Source organism: Oculina patagonica, chromosome 3, assembly GCF_052425735.1.
Source record: "Oculina patagonica isolate OP01 chromosome 3, crgOcupat, whole genome shotgun sequence".
NCBI classification, from domain to species: domain Eukaryota; kingdom Metazoa; phylum Cnidaria; class Anthozoa; order Scleractinia; family Oculinidae; genus Oculina; species Oculina patagonica.
The window spans coordinates 4,764,118-4,787,175 of record NC_135760.1 but is presented as its reverse complement, the minus strand read 5'-3'; the positions used below and the strand labels follow the sequence as shown (position 1 = coordinate 4,787,175).

Below are 23,058 nucleotides of genomic sequence, written 5' to 3'. Positions count from 1 at the left end.
TCATTTATTATGTTATTTATAACTAGACTATATGAGTATTTTCCTCTTCCAAAACTTTAGTGCGTTTCACATCGTTTTCATCGCAGTTGTTACCTGCGAGATTTGACAGATTAATGTCCTGGGATATCCCATTAAACAGTGATCGTTCTTACTGAAAGTGCTAGTTTTAAACACAGGTCCTTTCGCTGCTTTCTATTGTATCGCGACCATTGTATCACATTAATCTGAGTAAAATACTCAATCCTCTGAGACTTGAACAAAACAGAAATGAAGGGGATGTGGGAGAACCGAGTTAGCGAATTGTTTTGAGGGAAAAATGCTTTTGAAAGCATAGCAGCTCACACCCTGCAAATGTAGAAGAGCCGGTAGGGGAAGAGTTGATGGACACCTCCCACCCCCCCCCCCCACCCCCCTCCGCCCATTAGGTCGTTGGGAACTTGAAACTGTTATGCTTAGGTAGATACCTAAAGATCTTGTAACATGTGCTTCACAATCGGGATGCCGGATCAACTACAGGAAGACGCTGAAACAGGAAAGATTTTCCAAAATCATCCAACAAACAGGAAAAGACACCTGAGGCAAACGTTCTTTAGGCCTGTAACGCGCTCCTCCCCGACGGTAGATGGCGTGACGTTCCCGAGAACCCCATGACAACTAAAACTAGTTTTGTTTTCATTCGACCGTTTATATAACGCGTTTTGTCCTTTAGTTTATTATTTCGGCCGACCCAGGGGGCGAGGAGGGGAAGGGTTGTGGCAGCACTAGATGGTGGCGCACAACAAATGAAACGGGAATTTCCGCGTTTGGTCGGCCGTCGAATAAAGAATTAGATCCCGATAAACCCCAAAGTCTTAGCAGGCCACAAATTAACACGAGTTTGCCTCGGCAGGGGGGTGGTGGTGGGGGAAATAAGATTAGGAAACGTTTCCACTCTATTAAATGTGTCAGGTACCTTTTGTTTAGAGCAGACAGAGCACACTGCAGCGAAATATATTAAAACCAAATTTCTGAAAATCAATCATCCAAGAATTTCCATTTCGATTTTAGGAAATCGAATAAATTTTAGAGATCTAGAAAGACAAGTTAACTTAATAAGAAGCAGAATATGTTTCATTATTTACTAAGGCAAATTCAAAAGTACAATGCCCGACTAAACAAACTTCAAGATTTTTTTTTTTTCCACATATTTATTGCCATTGTTTTGCAAACAGAAATTTTACAATTTTACAGTCTCATATATAAATTTGCGGTGCATATATACCAATGACACCGTTACAATATACCTATGTACTATCTTATCTATTTACCATTATCTTACTCGTAAGAACTTATGATTTAGCTATTATTACTTATATATAAATGCCATCTAGTCTGAAATTTGCTCTGCATATTATTTTTTACTGCTATATACTTCTCAGTTCTATATTTTAGATCAACTAGTTCTTTAAATACATCAATATTTGGGATTTTTGAATGTTTTCGACTCAACCAGATATGCAATTTTGCTAGAATTAAAAAATAATTCAACAAATCACTTTTTTCTATTTTCCCAATGAACACGTCTTTTAGCGTAAGTTCCTCCTGTTGGCCTGTTAATACAAACCAGGAATTTTTAAAGTGTTCCCAAAAGAGATGTGTCAAAGAGCAGTGGTAGAATAAATGATATACTGTTTCTGACTCGTTTTTACAAAATGTACAAGTATCATTTGGAACATAACCGATTTTTGCTAACCGCGTATTAGTGAATGTAATATCATTTAACAGTTTAAATTGAAAACTTCTAACAAAGGTTTCCGATAAAATAGACTTTAAATTAAGAAAAGCCTTTGACACAGTTGTATCATCTAATCCAAAATCTTCTTTAAGTTTATTAAAACCCCTCGATACCGTTGCCCTTTTTGAGAGTAGCAGTTCATAGAATTGCTTACTTTTACAAGTTACTGGGTCAAGTAGCTTTTCATTAAAATGAAATGTTAGTGAATCTATTTCACTTTCATTTCCATCTAAGGCTTTTAAGTGGGTGGGAATTGCACATCGAATCCCTGACCACGTTAAAAAATTTGTGTGTCTCAACCCTTCATTTTTTGCCCTATTATATGATTCCACGTTATCCTTATTAAATTGCATCTGATTGGTTAGAATGATTCCAGCTTTAACGTAATTGTCAAAATATATACTCTTACCATCTATTTTAATTAGCTTATTGTTCCAGATTATACGCTCAGATATAAGAGGCCTGGTAGAGGAATCATTTCTAAAGTCAGCCCACCATTGGAGAAATTCGCTATAGAAAGGGCATTGAAAGTTGTAATCGTTAACATCATAATTACATCTCAATAGAAAAGTGCCACCGTAACTGTCAAGCATTTGATTAATATAAGCTTTCCATGGTGCAGAGCCCTCAGAAAATATTCTACCAAGCCAGGCTAATCTTAAAGATTTAATTGAAGTTTCTACATCTATCAGCCTTAGCCCTCCAAATTTAATGTCATTAATTGTTGCTGCTCGTGCTATTTTGTCAGGCCCATTCCATAGGAAGTTATATATAATAGTGTTAATCTGCTTGATGAAATCTTGTGGAGTTGGGAGAACTGAGAATACATATATCATCTTCGAAAGCAAAAAGGATTTAATTATTGTAACTTTTCCAAGCAGTGAGAGACCTCTGCAACGCCATAACCGCGTGTGCAACTTAATATCTTTTAGTTTTTCACAAAAGTTTTTCTGCAATTGTTCAGTTTCGTTATATGTAAAAACTATTCCAAGTGCCTTCACTGTATTTACCCATTTAAGTCCCAAAGGTGCCGCTGTATTATTTCGACAAGAGCCAATCCACATAGCTTCAGTTTTGGTATAATTGACCTTTAAACCCGAACAAGTTTCAAATTGATCTAGCAAATGAAAGGTACGTTGTACACAATCAAGATTTGGCACAAACACAGTGAGGTCGTCAGCATATTGTACGAATTTAAATTCCTCTCGCCCTATTTTAAGTCCTTGAATTTCTGTTTTACTTCGAATCGCAGTAGCTAAAATTTCAGCTGCAATAATAAAGAGATATGGTGATAATGGGTCGCCCTGCCTGACTCCTCTCTGTACATCGAAGTAAGATGTGCACATCCCATTATTTATCACACAGCTAGATATATTTTTATAAAATGTTTCTACCCATCCTTTAAAACTAGGTCCAAAACCAAACACGTCTAAGCACTTTAACATGAATTCCCAATCGATGCTATCAAATGCCTTTTCGAAGTCAATAAAAAGTAATATACCTGGTATATTTTGCTTCTTTGTATAGTCCATAATATCTATAATTGATCTTGCTGCTTCGCCAATGAACCTACCCTTTACATAACCGGTCTGATTGCAGTGAATTATTTCCGGTAGGACTTTAATAACTCTAGCTGCAATTACTTTAGATGCAATTTTCGCGTCTACATTAGTCAATGATATTGGTCTCCAGTTTTCAAGATAGTTTCTTTCTTTTCCTTTCTTTTCAATAAGTGTTATAACAGCTTGTTTCTGTGAGTGAGACATTTCCTTTTTGTAAAAAGCCTCATTAAATGAATCAACCATAAATTTGCCTAATAAAGGCCAGAATGCTTTATAAAATTCTATTGGAATTCCATCGTTCCCGGGCGTTTTGCCCGTGTGAAAAGAGCCTAATATATTTTCGCATTCCTGAAGAGTTATTTCTCCCTCACAATTTGTGCTTAATTCCTCGGAGAGTCTTTTTAAATTTGGATTTTGAAAGAAGAAATTAGCTTCATCACCGTTTAGATTTACTTTTTGTTTACTATAGAGCATGTCTTGATGCCTGGCGTTAAGTTCTTCCTCCCTTCTCTGTCGGTCTTTTGACAGCTGCTTTGAATAAATAATTGAGCTAGTTTTGATTTTAAATTTAAGCCAGTCCCATTTTGCTCGCTTGTCTGACAGATCTCTTGCATCTTCCAGCCAATTGGGTAATTCTTTACTTATCATCTCAACATAATCAGGCCTGGCCAGCAGGGAAGTGTTTAGTTTCCAGAAACCTGGTCCCCGTTGACTATCTTTAATATCTTCTAGTTCTAATATTATGGACGAGTGGTCAGTTTTTATTGAAGCTTGAATATCAACATGCGTAACTAAGTCATTTAACTTGTCTGAAATTAACCAGTAGTCAAGTCTGCAAAAGATGAAAGGGTGGCTTTTGCTCCATGTGAAGCTACAAGTGTTCGGATTTTTAATACGCCATATATCATGAAGACTAAATTCATTTTGAATGTTTTCTATTGAATTGATCACATGTTGGCGTGGAATTAGTATTCCACCCTTTTTGTCAAGGTTGGATTTAAAGGACAGTTGAAATCTCCGCCTATGATGATATTGTCATCACTGTCAGGATCCATTTCTCGCAATGTTGCCGACAGATTTTGATAAAATCGAACTGCCTCTGCATCTTTATTTGGACCATAAATATTTACTAATAAATAATTTTTGTCTTTTATTCTCACCTTAAGTACTATCGACCTGCCATTGGACTTTAGAAACTCAAACAAACTTCAAGATGAATTCCTGGTTTTCTCAGATTTTAGTCTTAACTCCCTGCAAAATACTTTCAAAATAGCTGAAATTTGTTGACAAGACAGTTAAAATAGCCTTTCTCTCAATTTAACTGATTGCAAATATGTATCAAAATTGATTCGTGGATATCATAGTTACTGAAATATCTGAATTCGATCATTAAACGTGTCAGACACAGCTATCCTACCATCACTAAGAACAGCTGTAGAGCATGGATTATTAAACTCTCCTAACGCGCTACCTTCTGTTCCAAACTTTGTTACAAGCTTTCCACTCAGTTCGAAAACCTGAACCCTGTGATTGCATGAATCACAGACCATCAGGTGTCCTGCTTCGTTAACTGACAAGTAACAAGGGAATTTGAACTCTCCATCTCGCTCTCCCTTCTTTCCAAATTTGTACAGAAAATTCCCATCCCTACTGAACACTTTGATACAGTGTTCATCCCTGTCTGACACTATAAGATACTTGTCATATTCGACACAGTGAATGGGATGGGTGAAAGAGCCTTTACCACCAATTTTACGCAAAAACTGGCCGCTAGGAGAAAATATCTTGATCAATTTGTTATCTGAATCAGCAACAATAATATTGCCATCGCTGTCAACGGATAAACCAAAAGGATACTTAAACTGGTGATCAAGACTTCCTTGTTCACCAAACTGGTTCAGGTACTCACCCTGCTCACTAAAAACTTTGATTTGGTGTCTACCAGTGTCCGCTACTATAATATTACTATTTGTATAAAAAGCTATGCCGAAAGGCCAGTTAAGTTCGTCCTGTCTGCCACCTTTTCTACCAAACGACCTCAAGTGAGTCCCATCGCTATTGAATACCTGAACACTGTCGTTACCAATCCCAGTCACTGCAATTTCGTCGCGTTCATTCACTGCCAGCCCCCGAGGACCAAAAAGCATTCCAGCAGACGAACCGTATTGTCCAAAAGATAACACGAGTCTGTACTGTCTGGGTTTCACTTGAACATCAAAAGGGCTGCCGCGGATGTGTTCATCATTTACCTTCACTGATACGTCGCATTTTCCGGTTTCTTTGCCAAAATAGCTGATCTTGTAGGTGCCATCCCTGTTATCTTGGACTCGCACTTTCGTTGTACAGTCATGGCCTTGATTTCTAATGTCCACTGTTACCGAGTCACGTTCTTCGTAACATTGTTCTCCTTTAGCATTTCTTGTTATCAACACCAACTGTGTTTCAAGTCCAACAGTCGCCTCACTGATTCCTTTTCCTTCGGCACTTGATTGCTGAGCTTCAGTTTTGCTAATGAATGTTTTGAAAGAGCCGATTCTATCAGTTTCTGCTTTCTCCATTAATGTTTTAATTTGTACGAAAATGAATTGACGAAGGACTTGAAGGTCACAGTCCGATCCACTTCTTCTTGTTCATCGCCGACTCCTTTCTGAAAGATGATTGTGTTTATTGCGAGTTTCTGCACGATCTCAGCGCTTGGACTTCGTTCTAAAAAGGCTTCACAAGAGGTTTGACGAGAGGCACTGTCTGACTTCTAAGAATTGTTTACAGACTGACTGCCAAGATTTCTAAGAATTGTGATCAAAATAGCGTGACCTTTGCAGCTTCAAAGAATGCAAAACACTGAAACATAATCTGCATAACCAGTCCTCCTTTCGCATGGATAATCACACAGTTTCAGTCCTTGCCTTTTTCATAATATAAAACATAAACCAAGTAGAATTAGAAGAGAGGTTAAAAACGTAGCATAAACGCATTTGAAAGCAAAAAGATGCTGCTTATGTTCTCTGAAATATTCACAAATGATTACACCGTGCAGGTTCGCACGATCCCAGTTTAACCGGTTAAACTTGACCGAAAACGAAACAAACGCCCCCCGGGGATGGGGAATACTCCCATAAATTTCGGACGGGGGGTGCCGCAAAGGTACTTAAAGCCGGATAAAGAAAGCAAAAAATTGATACCCTTCTTAAGCTATAAGGCCCAAAACCGAAAAATGACACCCTTTTCAAGGGGAGGAGAAGCGTTCCGTGACGACCCAAATAACGGCTAACTGGGCCCGGCAAAACACAAATCTTTATTAAATCGCTTTACTAATATTTGAACGGATAGTTCAGTTTTTTTCGTTTAGCTGGGCGTTTGTTTTAGCTGATAGAATTTAGGTGGGAACACAATGCTAAAAGGAGCAGAAATGATACCCCATATAAGGAATAAGGAGTAAGAACCTCAAAAACCATACCCTGTCCCGCGGCACATACTTATATAGCCCATGTATGGGAGTACCCCCCCCCCCCGGGACAAAACCAAACGATACAAAACAAATCCCCAGCGGTAGGGGCATGGGCCAGTAATTAACCATCTTTTTTAAACTGGTGATGCGTGGCCGCCGAACAAAACAAGTCAGCCCAAAGATTGTTCAAATCATTTGCTTAGAACACTCTGGCAATGCAGGTCGGCCGTTTTGAAAGCCCTGACAGGTACCAGAGTCCATTTAGTGGTCTAGCTCTCCCCCTGTGAGGGAGGTTCACCAGAACCAGCAGCTACATACAAAGAGATTTATGACAAGTCTAAGTAAGTTTTGCTGACTTTTACTTGTTTTGAACCAACTTCCCGTTTTTTCGATTAATGGTTCTATGATTAACAAAAGAAGGGCGTTAGTCTGATCGACCTGTTCCCTACCTCCCCTCTCCCCCTCCCCCTAAAAAAAAGTTTATTTAAGATAACGGTTTATAAGTGTGCCATAATTGCATAAGTGTGTTATTTGTAGGGGCTCATTTTTAAATTCATCAGTCAGAACGTTAAAATTTTACCCAACTGTTGAAGTCTCAGGGTTCTTTCTTAGCAGGTTGTTAAATAGTTTGATCTTCAAGTCTGCCGCAGACTGTTCTTACCTTTTCTTAATTGAAATAGTGTGAGGAGTTCTAAAAATGTGTTCAACGCACACATTATGTTCTTGCCTTTTTTCTATCTTTGTCATTTTTAATTGCCACATGGACTTGCCTCCAAATTAACTAGAGTCTTGGACGCCTTAGCGTTCTTGGCTCAGGGAACTGAGGGAGTTTGGACTTTATCATAAGCGGTTACTTCACTTCTGCGCTGTCATAAAATACGATAAAGAAAAGTTCCTAGCGACTAGGCTTCGCATCTTCAGTTCATTCACCTTTCGTATGAAATAATTTTAACGTATAGAATTTTTTGTAGCCAAGTCAAATCGGTTTTTATTGACGATCTTTCAGGGCTCAAAAGGATCAACCTTACAATCTGACGATGCAGGATGTTGGAAAAATCTCTGTAAATTAGCGACCTTCAGATTTGACTACGAGTACAAATTCGACTACAAGTACGACTTCCGAATTTCAATCCGGTTAGGTTCGTAGAGCCCTCACTCCTCCCTGTTTCCGACCAGTTGAAATAAAGAATATTGGTACAAGATTAGTGTGAAATGTGATAATCAAATGCGTAAACACCAGCTTGAAAATTCGTACTCGTACTCAATCTCGTACTCGTACTCCGATCTGAAGGTCCCTATTGTCACATGAGTGACGCCGGCCTTGGTGAATGCGGTGGTGGAGGATGGACACTGGTGATGAAGATAAACGGCTTCCAGGTAACATACATAATAGACTACGAACGGTCTCTCTTTTCCCTCTGTCCCCTCCTCTCCAGTTTTTTTATGTTGCTTTTCTGTTTTTGTTGATGTTGTTGTTTTCATCTTCTTTGATGAACTACGGGAAGAGAGGACAAAGTTAGTGAGTACAGTCGAAGCTCTCTTAACGGACACTCTCGTAAGCGGACAGCTCTATTTACGGCCGCATTTTTTGAAACCCCATTTTAGCTCCCATACAAACTCTGTATTTTTACATTCTCGTAAGCGGACATTCCCGTAGGCGGCCGCGGACACTTTCAGAGATTACGACTTAGACTTTTTCTTTGTTTTTAAGCCTCCCGTAAACGGACACCCCAAAGAAAATCCTATTAACAACCTTTGTATCTTGTTTTTATCAATCAACCGCACATCACCGTTCGTCACAATGATTTTACAGTACCATATTACAGTGTTTGTTTTGTCGTCATCCACGTCCAGTTACATTTCGAAACACCACTTACATACATATTAGCATTATGTTAGTTGGGCAAGCTCCCGTAAGCGGCCATTTATCCCCTACACCTCAAGTGGCCGCTTACGAGAACCACTCTCGTAAGCGGCCAGCTCCAGTTGCGGACACTTTTTTCGCGTCCCGAGGGTGTCCGCTTACGAGAGCTTCGACTGTATGTAAAGATGAGGAGGGCTGGTCGTCCGGCTAGTTCCATGCCGGGGTACCATGTTAAATAGCCCATGAGAGCCCTTTCTATCCCGTAGGCACTTTTGAGGGGGCAGATGTAAAGCGGATGGCTCAAGAAGGGGCGGAGGTGGGAGAGATGGCTCAAAGGAAGATGCAGTGTGCTCTAAAGAGTAAAAAGGTCTCGCGATCTGACTTTTATCCAAATAAACACGAATTGCATCTAAACGGTCATTTATCTGTTGCTCTTTTTTTATTTTATTTTTTTTTTTATTTTTTTTATTGATCACTTGCAAACACAAAAAAGAAACAAATAACGTATACAGTACAAACACTAAAGCACGTAAAATACAGCAAAAATAAAAGGTAGGTAATCCTAATTACAATGGTTTAAATACATTAGAAAAATTACAATGAGTTAGTCAGTCAGGGGGGAGGGGAGATAGTTTCTATATATGAATACAAGAGCGTTTACAGCTTTGCTAAAAAGATAACAGTCCTTTAGTCAGGGGGACAGGAGATAAACTCTTTATAAACATTCTGCAAAAGGCATCCATTTTTTTGTGTCACCCGCTTTTGTCTCTAATACATATCTTGATTTTACAAGACGTAGAAAAGGTGCGAAATTTGGTGTGGTTTCCTCTAATTTGACTTTCCATATGTGATACCGCGCTAGCAACAAAGCATAGTTCAATTGAAGCGCATATTTTGAATGAGGTTCTGGCCTCAGGCCCAATGCTGTTGTATTCAATAAAGTGAATTCGCCTGTTATCGAGAGGTTTTCCTGAAGCCAGTCAGTCACTCTTTTCCAAAAGGAGGATGTAACGCTACACGACCAAAAATGGTAGATTAATGATTCTGAGGCACTGTGACAAAAAGTGCAATTTTCGTTTTCTTTTCTTTCTATTTTAAATAGGAACTTGTTTGTTGGTATGCGCCTATGCAAAAGTTTAAACTGGAACTCGATCAGTTTGGTGCTTTTGGTATAACTTGGTGCCATGAGGTACGCTTGTTCCCAGTTGAAAGTAGTTTTTTCATCAAAAAGATTGCAGTCCTGTTGTTTTTACCTAAATAAACCGTGGGGTGTAATTGAAGGGGGTGGGGGATACAGGATTCTTAAATGAAGGCAGGATGCCTAATGGATCCTTTACGGGTTCTGTGTAGGATTTTTTTTTGTTTCAGTAAAACATTCGGTTATTTGTTAGCGAAATGCTCTAATTGTTAATCTTAAACAGAGAAGGCGCAATATCTAGTTTCAAAACAGCTTCAAAATGCCGTAAGCACGGTAAAGATGAGTTTCTTTCTAAAGATGGAATCTGTGCTGGCCAGCGAGCAAGCAAGCTGCGAAGCCGCGACACTCGAGCGGTGAAGCCGCAAAGGGAGACTAGGGAAAAGAAAGCCATGTTGGATTTGGTGCGCGAGGAAAAAACTGGAGAGAGGTCAGGAGCGAGGCTGCCACGTCGGCTGCCAGGAAAACGAGGAGTGAACGTTTTCTTAATTGATAAAGGTGAGGGTTTGCGCGTTGTTTAAAAGAACAGCGCGAGTGAGTGAAAGGCCGGTCGGCAAAAGGTGTAAATAAAAAAAGGAAAAAGAAAGGTATCTCGACAAAGATCTATGCAATATATCCTTTTCAGTCTGGTTAATTTCTTGTTTTTTCTCTTTTACGCAGAACACGTTTCATTACGATTCGTCCTACTGGAGCGACAAAAACTACTACGGACTCCCAGTAGGGGCAATGGCACTTGAAACAAACGAAGTCAAGGTACCGACTTACTGGAACACGCCCTTCACCAAGATCTGCCTTGGTATGGAGGTCAACGGACAACGGAATTTTATCGTTATCGAAGAGAGCGCGAACTCCCTGTACTCGCTGATTGCTGACGGAGAGCATCGCGATACGTTCCTGGGTCGAGACAAATGGAAGACTCTGATTGGCGCAGAGGCTTCACTGCAAACCAACTGCAACCAAGAAGGGTTCAATTCTATCGGTGGGTGTAAACAGTGCGCTAAAGCAAGAATTGACATACTTGGAAATCAAGAAAATGATTGCAATAGCTGTGACTCCAGGATCGGGTTTGGGACCGGAGGGTCGACGGACGACTCCAACACGTGTGGCAACGAGGCTGCCATTGGTCCGGATAATGGAGACAAACATATCAAAGCCATGGGGTACATTCTGGTCCAGTGATTAGCTGTTATGCTGCACGAAGACAAAGTGGAATTAATAGAACTTTAAAATAACTTTATTTAGTACAAGCGGGCAGGGTGCTTTTAATTTCTGTATTGATAACACTGATACCTTTAAGTTGTGATTAATAATAAAGGTTTGAGAAGCAAGTTTCGTGTTTTGGTATTGCCGGTTTTCACTGTCACGCCACCAAAAAGTAAAATCGAGACCATTGATTAAAGTGGGAAGGGTCATCCACATCCTGAAATAAGGGGTGAGGCACTCTCGAAATTAATTTTTCTCGACCCTTTCGGACTGCAGTTTGCCCTATAAAATTAAATGGGTGCGCGGACCCCCCGGACTCCTCCCCTAGATCCACCACTGATAATGGATAATTTTGTCCCAGTCTCAAAACTGAAAGAATCCAAAAACTAATAAAAAGTATTTTGAACTCAATTCTGCATAAAATTGGCAGCCAGTGTAACTTAGTTAGTGGCGATGAAACCGATAAACATCCCACAATGCCTATCGATCGGCTAACGTGACACGCGCTGGCCTCGACCAACGAGATGAAGCGAAGAGAAGGACATGTTACTCATGATTTGCAATTTCATGGTAAGTAAATTAGCCTTCTTATCTCATTCTAAAAAATTGTGATAACCTAGTAAGCTAGTAAGGTAATAGTTAATTTTTTTGGCCTTATTCTTAATTTCAGTTAAGGCAAATTTTGAATAATACTCTTATTACTCTAGGTGACAACAACTGGTACAGGATTCTCCAGTATTTTGGTATCAACTGACGAATAACGAATTAGATCCGGAGGTACCCCGAAACTGGCCAAAAATTAACACACCTTGGTCATTTAAGTTTTTAATCTCTCTCAAGGTTAAAGTGGTGAGAAAATAAGTTTACTGGCAACGTTTCCACTCGATCAACTGCGTCACGCACTTTTTGTTTAGAGCACACTGCAGCAATAAATATTGAAATTTACAAACAAATTTCTGAAATTCAATCATCCAATAATTTCCATTTCGATTTTAGGAAATTGAATGAATTTTAGAAAAATAGTATCCAAACTTGTTTTAAAATAGCTCATTGACTCTAGTATACTCAGGTTATATCCAGTACAATCCAGTACATGATATCGTTTTAAATCAAGAGCTTATCATCTAGCTAGGTGATAAGATTCTGTTTCAAACCAATTAAAAAGTAATCATATAGCTCCCCTTACAAACTGCTCCCAAGAATAACATGGTCACCAGTTAAACCTCTGGAAAAAACTACATTTTATTCACATTTCATTTCCTTTTCGAATCTTACAATTGATCAGGTTTTCTTAACTCATGATCAGTAAATGTCACGCAGATTATTAATTAACGTCACAACATATAAAACTACTTATTTGCAACAAATTTATGTTTTGAAACTTTGTTTTGAAAAATACAGATCAAAACATAGGTTACAATGCATAGATATTTCTGTGACAAGTGGTCTAAACTAAATTTACAAAAATTTACAAAAATTTACTTAATTTTAACTGTTCGGCTTACGAGTTAAAACAGATTACCTCGGTGACAAGTAATTAATCTACTACAATTAGGTAAAACATTGTTTAGAACCCCCTGGCATTTCAATTCAAAAGAACTCAGTTTTCTGTCTTAAATCTCTGACACTTCAAAAAAACTTTTGGTTGGGAGCTTTCATTCCAAATTTGTAACTTACTATAGATAGACATAGTCCCCCAAAACGGCTAAAAGTTGACAAGTAGTTCAAAATCGTTTCACTAGATTTAACTGATGGCAAATGTGAATCACTCAAGAAATTACTTCACAGGTGAGTGGATATCAAAGCTACTGAAGTATCTGAATTCGATGATTATGCCAGTCAGACACAACTATCCTACCATCACTAAGAACTGCTGTAGAGCATGGCTTATTAAACTCTCCTATCCCGCTCCCTTTTGTTCCAAACTTTGTTACAAACTTTCCGTTCAGTTCGAAGACCTGAACCCTGTGATTGTCTGTATCACAGACCATCAGGTGTCCTGCTTTGTTAACTGACAAGTAACCAGGGTAATTGAACTCTCCGACTCCCTTCCCATTCTTTCCAAATTTGTACAGAAAATTCCCATCCCTACTGAACACTTTGATACAGTGTTCACGTAAGTCTGACACTATAAGATACTTGTTATATTCGACACAGTGATAGGGGCAGGTGATAGAGCCTTCACCGCCAATTTTACGCAAAAACTGACTGCTAGGAGAAAATATCTTGATTAGTTTGTTACCTGTATCAGCAACAATAATATTCCCGTCACTGTCAACAGATAAACCATAAGGATACTTAAGCTGGTGATCAAGACTTCCTTGTTCACCAAACTGGTTCAGGTACTCACCCTGCTCACTAAAAACTTGGACTCGGTGGTTATCCCTCTCCGCTACTAGAATATTACTATTCTTATCAAAAGCTACGCCGCAAGGAAAGTTCAACTGTCCCTGTTTATCATCCTTTCTACCAAACGATCGTAAGTGAGTCCCATCACTACTGAATACTGAAACCCTGTGGTTACTAGTCTCAGCAACTGCAATTTCATTGCGTTCATTCACTGCCAGTCCCCGAGGATAGCTAAGCATTCCAGCAGACGAACCTTTTTGTCCACAAGATAACACGGGTCTGTACTGTCTGGGTTTCACTTGAACATCGTAAGGGCTGCCGCGGATGTGTTCATCATTTATCTTCACTGATAAATCGCATTTTCCAGTTTCTTTGGCAAAATAGCTGATCTTGTAGCTGCCATCCCTGTTATCTTGGACAAGTGCTTTCGTTGCACAGTCATGGCCTTGATGATTTTTAATGTCCACTGTTACAAGGTCACGCTCTTCGTAACATTGTTCTCCTTCAGCATTTCTTGTTGTCAACACCAACTGTGCTTTAAGTCCAACAGTTGCTTCACTGATTCCTTTTCCTTCGGCGCTTGATTGCATCGCTTCAGTCTTGCTGAGAAGTGTTTTGAATGAGCCGATTCCTTCAGTATTTGCTTCCTCCATTAATGTTTCATTTTGTACGAAAACGAATTGACGAAGGCCTTCGAGATTACACTCGAATTGTTCTCCTTCATCGCCGACTTCTTCCTGAAAGATTGTGTTTATTGCGAGTTTATCTAGCTGAACAATCTCAGCGCTTGGACCTCGCTTTAAAATCGCTTCAGTTTTCGCGATTTCTGTCTCGATCAGTTTCACTTGATTGTCTTCCTCGCATTGTTGAGTTCGCAGACGCTCGACAGATTGCTTCATTTGAATTTCCACTTTGTTTAATATTTCCCTCCTATTCGCTTCGATAACTGCCGTCAGATTTTCAGCAAACCTGTTTACGTTTTGCTTCGCGGCAGCGGCCTTTGCTTCAATTTAAACGCAGTTTTCGTCAAGTTTGGTGATTCTGTCTTTCTTCTGTTGCACTTTTTCCTTTTGCAATTCAATCATAGAATTGATTTGTAACTTTCGTTCATTTGCAGCTTCTTCCAAGAGTTTCTTGGCGTGACCTTCATGACTTGTCAAAGCACAAGCGTTGCAAATAGGAACTTCGCATTTTTCGCAAAAGAATTCCAATTCTTTCTTTTCGTGGCCTGGCCTTGGACAAAATGCTGGTCGCTTTAACACCTCCTCGATGTCTTGATCTTGAAAGTCTTTAAGCGCAAGCAGTTTGTGCTCTCTGTTAGCACGGATTATGTTATGAGCTGTAATACAATGACTACACCAGAATCCAAGGCACTGGAAACAGTATGAGCTTTTTGCGCTTTTTTCGTCGCAATTTCCGCATTTGACGCCATCTGTACTGCACTCTCTGATAGCCAACACATCCAGCAAACTGTTGATCCGAAAGTTAGTCGGCAGATCGTTAAGATTTCCACTTGCTGGGACTCTAATCTCTCTCCTGCATTCTGGGCATGCTATGATATCACGGCGTTCGCTCGTTCGTAGAATCCCTTGCAAGCAGTGAAGACAAAAACTATGTAAACACGGCAGCTGCTTTGGTTCCGTGAACGTTGTCATACACACAGGACAGGATACTTCTTCATGAAGATTGTTTAGCAAGGTTTGTATATCCATGATAAAGGCGGACAACAACAAAGCTTTGGAGTTGAAAACGCCTCCAACAATGAAGTCTTGTGATCAGATATCGTATTTATCAGACTGATGCATTGGCCAATCACAAGAGGTTTGACGTGCGGCACTGTCTGACTTCTAAGAATTGTTTACATTGATCGACAAGATTTCTTAGAATTATGATCAAAATAGCTTGACCTTTGCAGCTAGAAACATTGCGAAACTCTGAAACATTATCGGCATCCTTTCGCACTATTACTTATAATTCATCACTCAGTTTCAAGCCCTTGCTTTTCTCATATCAGAAATCGTGAACCAAACAGGTCCAGAGGAGAGTTTAGAAATGTAGCAAAAAAGGAATTGTAAACAAAGCATGGCTGCATATTTTCTCTTTAAAGTCTCGAAGTGTCACTTAGGAGGGGAACACTATATCAGGTTCGTGTTTCTTGTTAACCGGCTTAACCTGACGGAAAAAGAAAGAAATTACAAATGATACAAAATTTTCGACTTGTAATTACATTGGAGAACAAATGTTACAAATCAGTTGCCTTGAACAACTAGTAATGCAGGTCCAACATTATTTCAAAGCCCTTTAAACCTATAGAAATAATTTTCTGAGGTGTAGCTCTCATGTGGGTTTCAACCTCTTAAGTTGCAAATTTCAAAATCTTAACAGGCCATAACGGCCACGTCCTATCAAACAAAAGAGGTTAATTAAATGTCAATTGTATCAGTCTTGACAACTAATTCCTGTTTTCGTGAACCCTTTTAGAGGTGCCATAATATAAATATAGCAACTGGGAAAATTTTGAAATAAAACAGCCGCAAGCAGTACCAAAACACTAAGCCACTTAAAACATACAGAATCGATCTATTTCCAAGGTCGCGTTCCTTTTTTTTCACCCCTTTAAAAAAAAAAAGAGGGCCCCCAAACACCAAAAAAAAAAAAAAAAAAAGAAAGACTCATTAAGAGGAAGATAATGTCTTATAAGCCATGCATGTTGTTGTATAAAACGCGTAGTTAAAATTTTTAAATTATCAATATTTAGGCAACGGATTACCGCTCGCGTAGCTCGAACGGAAATTCGAAAAATTAGTTGATGTGCCTTGACAACTTTGGAGGAATTTCGGGAGTATAACTTTTATGTTTTGAGCCCATTTTTATGAGGGGGTAGTCAAGCCGAGTCCCTGGGTCTTCCCCAACATTTCGCCTACTACCGAGAGGACCCTGGGGAACTAAGTGAAAAATAATTTTTTGTCGGTTCAGTAGCTAAGTTATTTAACATGTTTTATTCATTGTACAATGTAGTAAACATTTATGGAGAAAACGAAACGATGTCGAGATTGTTGTATCCGATTATAAAAAGCTTCTGTCTCGAATATAACGCTTTTACTTTGTTATTTTGTATTCAGATCTCTCAAGGTCAGAAGAGGGGCAAGATCCCATCTATTGGACAATATTAGCTCCTTTGTTAATAATACATAATTGACTTCACCACTAAGTTGTCCAAAACTGACTTACACTGGAACTAAACCGTCAACAACTTTCTTCGTTTATCGAATTCTCGACAGAATTTAGTTAACCCAATCAAAATTTTAATAGTAATGGTAATGGTCCCATGATAACCGTCACTACTTTGCAAACCTAACAAAACATTCAGCAAACATCCTATTACAAATTGTTCAGCATTATTCTTTCTATCCATCTCTTGAGCTCCAACACATCAGCGTACACTTCATATTGTCCCTTTTTTCCACACCCTGCACCCCAGCTGGCCACGCCCATTAGATGCCACTTGCTGTTCCTCTCACATACCAGCGGTCCTCCACTATCAACTGGACATGCGTCAATTCCGCTTTGAGCGTAACCAGCACAGCGCATGCGGTTTGTGACGCAGAATCCAAAACCCATCAAGTCATTGCTTCTCTGACAAGTCCCGGGGACAAGGGGGAGTTCAGCTTCTTTCAAAGTCTATCGATTTAACAATATAAACATTAGTATCGCGTCATGCCCTACAAGAATATGCAATTTAACGCCCCCATGCATACATGCAAGATCTGTTCTCCGCTCGCAAGCTTCTTTACAGTATCCGCAACTCTGAGAACATTTTTCAAGTACCTAAACCAAGAACTAATTATCTTAATCACAGTTTTGTTTAATCTGGGGCTGTTGTTTGGAATGAACTGCCGTCTAATCTACGTAAGCCATTAACCCTAGCAAGGTTTAGAAAGGGAATCAATGACTTTTACGCCTCACCAGGCACCCACACAGCAAACACGTATTTTTGTATCATTTTTTTTAACTAGCGTTTTAATCATGATTAAGTAGAGTTTTAATTGTATATATTCTTCTTCTAGGAAAGAATGGAAACATGAATTCGTTTTTCCTTTAGATATTGATGGCTGCATTGGCTTGGAGAAAGGGGAGGGAAGGGAATCGGTGAGCTATGTTAGGCGCGGAGAGCGTTCTCCGACCCTTCTCCGGCTCAGGATGACATGAATGAGCGCTCAGCTCCAGCGAATTCAGTTACAAATCATGAGACACTGCTTCTTGGAGTAAAGGACTCACATTGTTACTGTGTAGAGAGATCTGCTCCTACTTTCTGAAGGCATTGCAGCAAGAAATGAAAACTGAATGCAAGGGATTTGGTGGTACAAACACAAACTGCTGATAGTTTTATTAAAATAACACACCGAGAATTAAAGCGCCTAAATAAGACCATAAACACTGCTTCGCTCGCTGCGCACCAATCATATATTGCAAACGAACTGAAGATGAAATCACTCACGTCTGGGATGGTCGCATACATACAAATAATTGCCTCGACTTTTTCCTCTCCGCTGTCCTTGGCGCTCACCTACAGTGTGTATGGGCTTGTAATACAACTTACACAGTGTTTTCTTTCCTAAATTAGCAGAGGTATATACCTGGGATTGATTTTGTTTACTCTTCTCGGTTGTTCCCCATCCAGTAACGAAACAGTTTGTAAGAGAAGGAAAGTTTGATTCTGGAAGACAGACTGGTCCCACTCTGTTGTTGTATCTTAGGGCCTTGTTCAGCTTCAACAATGCCACATCGTAGTTGAACCTACAAGTCTCGTTATATCGAGGATGTCTGAAGAGACTTTCGATGCTAACTTCTTGTTCGAAACCATCAGTTGTTGCGAGATGGTGTTCACCTAAGTCGAAATAGCAAAACGGACCACTTAGCTGGACAGCCCACAAATAAACCCTTACACTGGTTAAGATCTTTTAAGTTTTTTTAAGAATGCAAACGCATTGAGGCTTTGCACCATGTGTCTAAAGAGATGTCACTATTACCTTACGACCGTAAACTGTAACAAACGAATTACCTGCGACAACTATATAACTTGTATAATTGTCATCTGGTTTCACACAGTGAGCCGCTGTAAGGATCCATCGCGGGCCAATCACTGACCCTCCACACCAGTGTCCTTTATATCGATGTTTTAATGACACTTGCCAGGGCCATGCCTCAGGAATTGCGGTCGTGTTCTCAAATCTCCTGGGACGGGGGATGGGCAGTTTTGTCCCACACTCTTTGTCTCCTGTTGATTAGAAAACTGACGTTTATGATATAGCATGACTTTGTCATGTCAGACAAAAACTGCAAAAAAAAAATTGACAAAATGTGACGTGCTTTCTAAAATTACTTCCAAAATAACGTGTTTACTTTTAATTAGCTTTAGCTGAGCTCTGAAACTCGCATTATTCGTCTTAGACAAATTAGAATAAAAACGTTATTCTACCAGCCAATCTGCCACAAACCAAACCAATTTTTCCTGCCACTGCATTACATGTGTTTCTGCGCTTGTCAGCGGTTTCATGTTTTCCCGCGCTTTCCTCGTTATAACATGGTAATGCGCGCATGTCACCTGACTACATGCTACCCGCGTTTGCCATAAAACACCTGGTTGTCTTTTAAGTTTTGATTTGTTGATTCATTATTTGCGGGTTTTTAGAAATTGTTACCCTGCTTACTGTGGTTTTAGTGTTACGACAGCTTTATATAGTGGGAAAAAAAGAAAATCACTTTATAGCAACGCGCGTTAGTATGTGGTTTTGGCAAGGGCAGCAAGAAGGTCGCTAAACAAAAGGTTAAATTAGGAGTGAAATAGCTCTGCACGCGTGCATTTACAGATTGGTCCATCTCTTAGCCGACCACTTAGAATTAACAAAACCTTGAAATACCAAATTATGTGTATTGCACGACGGCAAATTTTCTGTGCTCTATTTTGAATTGAACACCAGATCACCATAAGCCTTCGTCAGAAACCCATTATGGGTTTTTTGCCTTCGTATATCTCCCACTCTTAGAGCATTTATTAACCCTTAATATGGTGAACTTACTCCAATTACGCGTTTTTTTAACCATTAATCGATTTTCTTGGCTCTACGGTCTTAAATTTCTCTAAACTTTGCTAGAAATGCACTTTCTGACACTGCAGTAAGTTTTTGATGCAATTTCCATGTAAAAATGCACAACATTTTACTTGGCGCATGCGCATAAGCCAGAATTTGGACCGTTCCGAATTTTTTCCTTGCTCCTTTCCTTTTCGTTTTTCTCTGCTTTCTTATTCTCTCTATCTTTTACTCGGTGTACGCCTTCTACTGGCCTGAAAAGTTTTGATCTTAATCAAAGGAAAATCCTGGAAAGGAGACCATGATCAAGTGCGGGTATATTGGCCTGTTTTAACACCAATTTTACACCAAAAACTGATCACGTTTTTCTGGATTAGCTCTGTCGAAATGCAGTCAATGGTCAAGATGGACACTCCTGTGGAAAGATCTATCCAAACTCTACAAGTTGCACATCACAAAAATCTGCTGACGTGTAAACTGGTGACGTCAGAAGTGGTTGAATGGCCTTTCCTCCAAATCCCGGAATAATCCGGACTTAACATGTTAAGTGTTAAGGACAAATGTACTTACGGCGGATTTTGACTGTGACTTCTTCCTTTACACCCCCACCCTTGACATCTCCAGGTGTACAGCTGTACACTCCACTCTGGACAAAGCTAACAGCGGTTAGTTTTAAAACACCTGATCTTTCCGCCTCCTTATCATATATGGGCTTGTTGTTGAAAAAGAAATTGTAGCGAGGCAAAGGATCTGCATGCGTCTTGCAAGTGATTGTAATGAGAGAACCAATGCTGACAGTAACTGCGGTCGATAAAGTTATTTCTTTGGTTGGATCTGTAAGTGATGTTAAAAAATACGTTAATTTAATTGTTAATTAACTGAGATGATTAGAAGGGTCAGATCCTTCGCTTGCTAGAAACAATTTTAGTTTACTTTCTTCTTCAATGAAATTCGCATACAAAAAATTTGACCCTTTGACTACAATTTACCAAAATCTTCTTTGAACAGTATTTGGAATACCTTCTGTCTTGCGTTTTTCCTGACTTTGCATCTCAATCATTAAAGTTTAATTTCTCCGTTCTAAGAATATATTACATAATATAGAGGTTTGCTTACAAGAAAACCAAGTGGGAATTGGTCTTTTGACCCAAAAGGTTTGTTTTTTTACATGCAATAAACCAAGAATGCTAATTTCACTACCCTAGTCCTATTTCAGCCTAATTTTAATGAAACGTTTTCTGGATGAAGTATAGTAACGAGATACCCTATTAAAAACTATATTCATATTTTGTCATGTTGGCTTTGAAAGAGTTTGTAAAAATATTACAGTAGCGGTTTTGCTGCCCTATAAAGTAAACCCTATGATGTTAGCTAAACCTGACAGCTCCCTTAAGAGATTCCGCAGAAATTGATGCCGCAAAGAGAGATTAAAGAGTCTTTCCCCCGTTACCACACTAAGAATGCGCGGAAGGGGAAGGGGAATTAAACCTACAATCATTGACAAAAGTGTTGACCCATTGTTAATTCACGCCCTTTTTTATTGTTATATGGACCAATTTCATCCTTTTGCCCCACCTTTCCAACCCCCTCCCCCCAATCAATGTTGTAGTTTGTTTCCAGGAGTCCTTTGCTACCATTTTACAACATTGGATGGGGGGAGGGGGCTATTTTAGCAGACAGTCATGACATTTAAAAACTAGTGGTAAATTTGTCATAAAAACCGCAGAGCGAAGTCAATGTGTCAACTACTTTTGTCAAAGATTGTAGTTTGTAGGTTTTACCCTTTCAAGATATTTTATTTGTCAATTATAAAAGAATGTAGATTTGTATACCACAATGCGCTTACAAATGAAATTTATCTTGACTTGTTTTTGTTCTTTTCCGCCTGCATTTTCTGCGACACACTCGTACAGCCCAGCATCTCTGCGCGTAACTGATGGAAAGTCAAGCAATGACATAAACCAATACTGTCTGATAACTTTGTTGTTTTTCTTCCACGTCACCAAAGGATTGGGATGTCCTATGGCGGTACAGGCGAGCTGTTTGGTTTCCCCTTCAGTCCATTTTACCTCCTCTGGTAACCACGATACAATTCGTGGAGGATCTACAAAAATGTGAGTGCTTCGAATTGGTACAAAATAAGAGAAAGGGCGCTATTAAATTCGACCTAATTCGGGAAGGAGGGGGTGGGGGGGTGGGTTTTTTTTTTTTTTTTTAAAAATTATTAAAATAAAAACCATAACCCCAAGGAGGGGGAGCTATTGGCATCCATCAAGTACCAAAACTACAAACCGTAAATTAAGAGAAATCTGCTATAAATGGTTTGATATCTTTCAAGTCAATGCATTGCAAATAGCGAAATTTATGTTCTATTGTCATAACCAATTATTGCCTCTGATGTTTCTTAGTTTCTGTCCTACAAGTAGTCAAATACACAGTTATGACACGAGAATAGCCAAGTGTTATCGACCACATCACTGTCGTACTAATCTCAAGCAGTTTACAATACTTTACCAGGGCCCTAAAATTTGGAATTCTCTTCCAGAATCGGTTACTGGTTCGACTAGCTTTTTTGCTTTTAAGGAAAAAATGATTGAATTTCTAATGGATGATGATGCAGCAGACCATCTTTTTACGCGAAATGGTAGTTATGGCACATTCGAAGTCGTGGATTCAGTGATTGTAAAAGGGTCACACCTCTCTTTACTAAAAATCTAAAAGCACTATGTTTATCCGAAAATTTCGTCATCGTCGTGTAGTTATAAAACTGCAGAATTTTGTGATGTCGTGCTCCTTTTTAGCGCTATAATGCAAACGATTGTACCACGATTTTCAACCCACATGGGATTGCAAATGAGGTGAAACAAAGAACGACCAAGTCAACAAACAACCTCGAAACAAAGCGAAAACAATAGCTCCGACCGGCGCGGGAATATTCGATCGCCACGTTTTCATTACAATTTCCGTGATGGTTTTATTCCATAACAAACACCACACGTTGACACCAATAACCTTCCCGAATACATTTTCGCTGCTTTAAAGACAAAACTTAGAAAACCTTTTACAGTATACTACTATCAAAAAGGTAACCGAACTCTCCCACTGGCCCCATGTTGTTGTTTTGTTTTGGCAAATTCAGAAAGAGAGGAGCTGCTCATGCGCCTTAGAAAAATCCACTGACTACCGCCCCGATTATTGCTTTGCAAGTTGTGAGAGCATCGCTCAGATTTCATATAAGAGAATGTATGGGAAGTTGCTCCCCCCCCCCCCCCCCCACACACACACACACACACACACACACACCCCCCCCCACTGCTTGGTACTCCCTTGGACACTAATATTGGGAGATGCAAACATATTGTAAAGTACACTTATTGAAATAGGCGGTGTTTATTAGAATAAAGCCGCTTATTACAAGAAATATCTTTGACAGGCGGGGGCGTTTAATTGAGGAAGGTGGGCGCTTATTGGAATGATAAAAATTATTACACTAGCCTCTCATGCCGAGCTCAAGTTTAAATTAAAGTAATCTAAATATCACAATTTGCTTACAGATGACATCAATCATGAC

General features: G+C 39.4%; 4 protein-coding genes and 1 pseudogene across 5 annotated transcripts in view; 1 reads left to right on the top strand and 4 right to left on the bottom strand.

Annotated features, from left to right (window-relative positions):
- The window catches only part of LOC144645113 (E3 ubiquitin-protein ligase TRIM71-like), a 19,910-nt gene extending 13,737 nt beyond the window's left edge, over positions 1-6,173 (bottom strand). The window contains exon 1 of the mRNA XM_078504589.1: positions 6,087-6,173. The gene's annotated coding sequence lies outside the window, so the exon portion shown is untranslated. The remainder of the gene's footprint in view (positions 1-6,086) is intronic.
- The window catches only part of LOC144645139 (chymotrypsinogen A-like), a 26,146-nt gene extending 3,088 nt beyond the window's left edge, over positions 1-23,058 (bottom strand). Inside the window, exons 1-6 of the mRNA XM_078504619.1 lie at positions 23,040-23,058; positions 21,334-21,591; positions 20,058-20,321; positions 18,458-18,673; positions 18,033-18,283; positions 16,755-17,076 (exon numbers count right to left, since the gene is read on the bottom strand). Of these exons, the coding sequence (XP_078360745.1) occupies positions 16,777-17,076; positions 18,033-18,283; positions 18,458-18,673; positions 20,058-20,321; positions 21,334-21,591; positions 23,040-23,055 (1,305 nt within the window). The 5' untranslated portion in view covers positions 23,056-23,058 and the 3' untranslated portion in view covers positions 16,755-16,776. The remainder of the gene's footprint in view (positions 1-16,754; positions 17,077-18,032; positions 18,284-18,457; positions 18,674-20,057; positions 20,322-21,333; positions 21,592-23,039) is intronic.
- Positions 1,038-6,180, bottom strand: LOC144645148 (uncharacterized). The gene is made up of 2 exons (XM_078504629.1): positions 4,544-6,180; positions 1,038-1,159 (listed from the first exon to the last, which is right to left on the bottom strand). The coding sequence occupies exon 1, from the start codon at positions 5,892-5,894 to the stop codon at positions 4,701-4,703; it is 1,194 nt and encodes a 397-aa protein (XP_078360755.1). The 5' UTR covers positions 5,895-6,180; the 3' UTR covers positions 1,038-1,159; positions 4,544-4,700.
- LOC144645214 (putative skeletal organic matrix protein 5) lies at positions 8,134-11,495 on the top strand. Of its 2 annotated transcripts, none has more exons than XM_078504709.1 (2): positions 8,134-8,161; positions 10,504-11,495. In XM_078504709.1, exons 1-2 carry the CDS (start codon positions 8,141-8,143, stop codon positions 11,020-11,022), a joined length of 540 nt encoding a protein of 179 aa, XP_078360835.1. In that variant the 5' UTR covers positions 8,134-8,140; the 3' UTR covers positions 11,023-11,495. The 2 variants fall into 2 exon arrangements, with proteins under 2 accessions (XP_078360835.1, XP_078360836.1); XM_078504710.1 differs by lacking the exon at positions 8,134-8,161 and adding an exon at positions 8,859-9,064 and having other exon boundaries at positions 9,880-11,495.
- Positions 12,264-15,194, bottom strand: LOC144645116 (E3 ubiquitin-protein ligase TRIM45-like; annotated as a pseudogene).

Bases quoted from the DNA above. Each gene is read 5' to 3' on its own strand.
- LOC144645214 (XM_078504709.1), top strand. From the start codon at position 8,141: ATGAAGATAAACGGCTTCCAG. The intron at 8,162-10,503 runs GTAACATACATA...TCTTTTACGCAG, and splicing joins TGAAGATAAACGGCTTCCAG to AACACGTTTCATTACGATTC.
- LOC144645148 (XM_078504629.1), bottom strand. From the start codon at position 5,894: ATGGAGAAAGCAGAAACTGATAGAATCGGCTCTTTCAAAACATTCATT.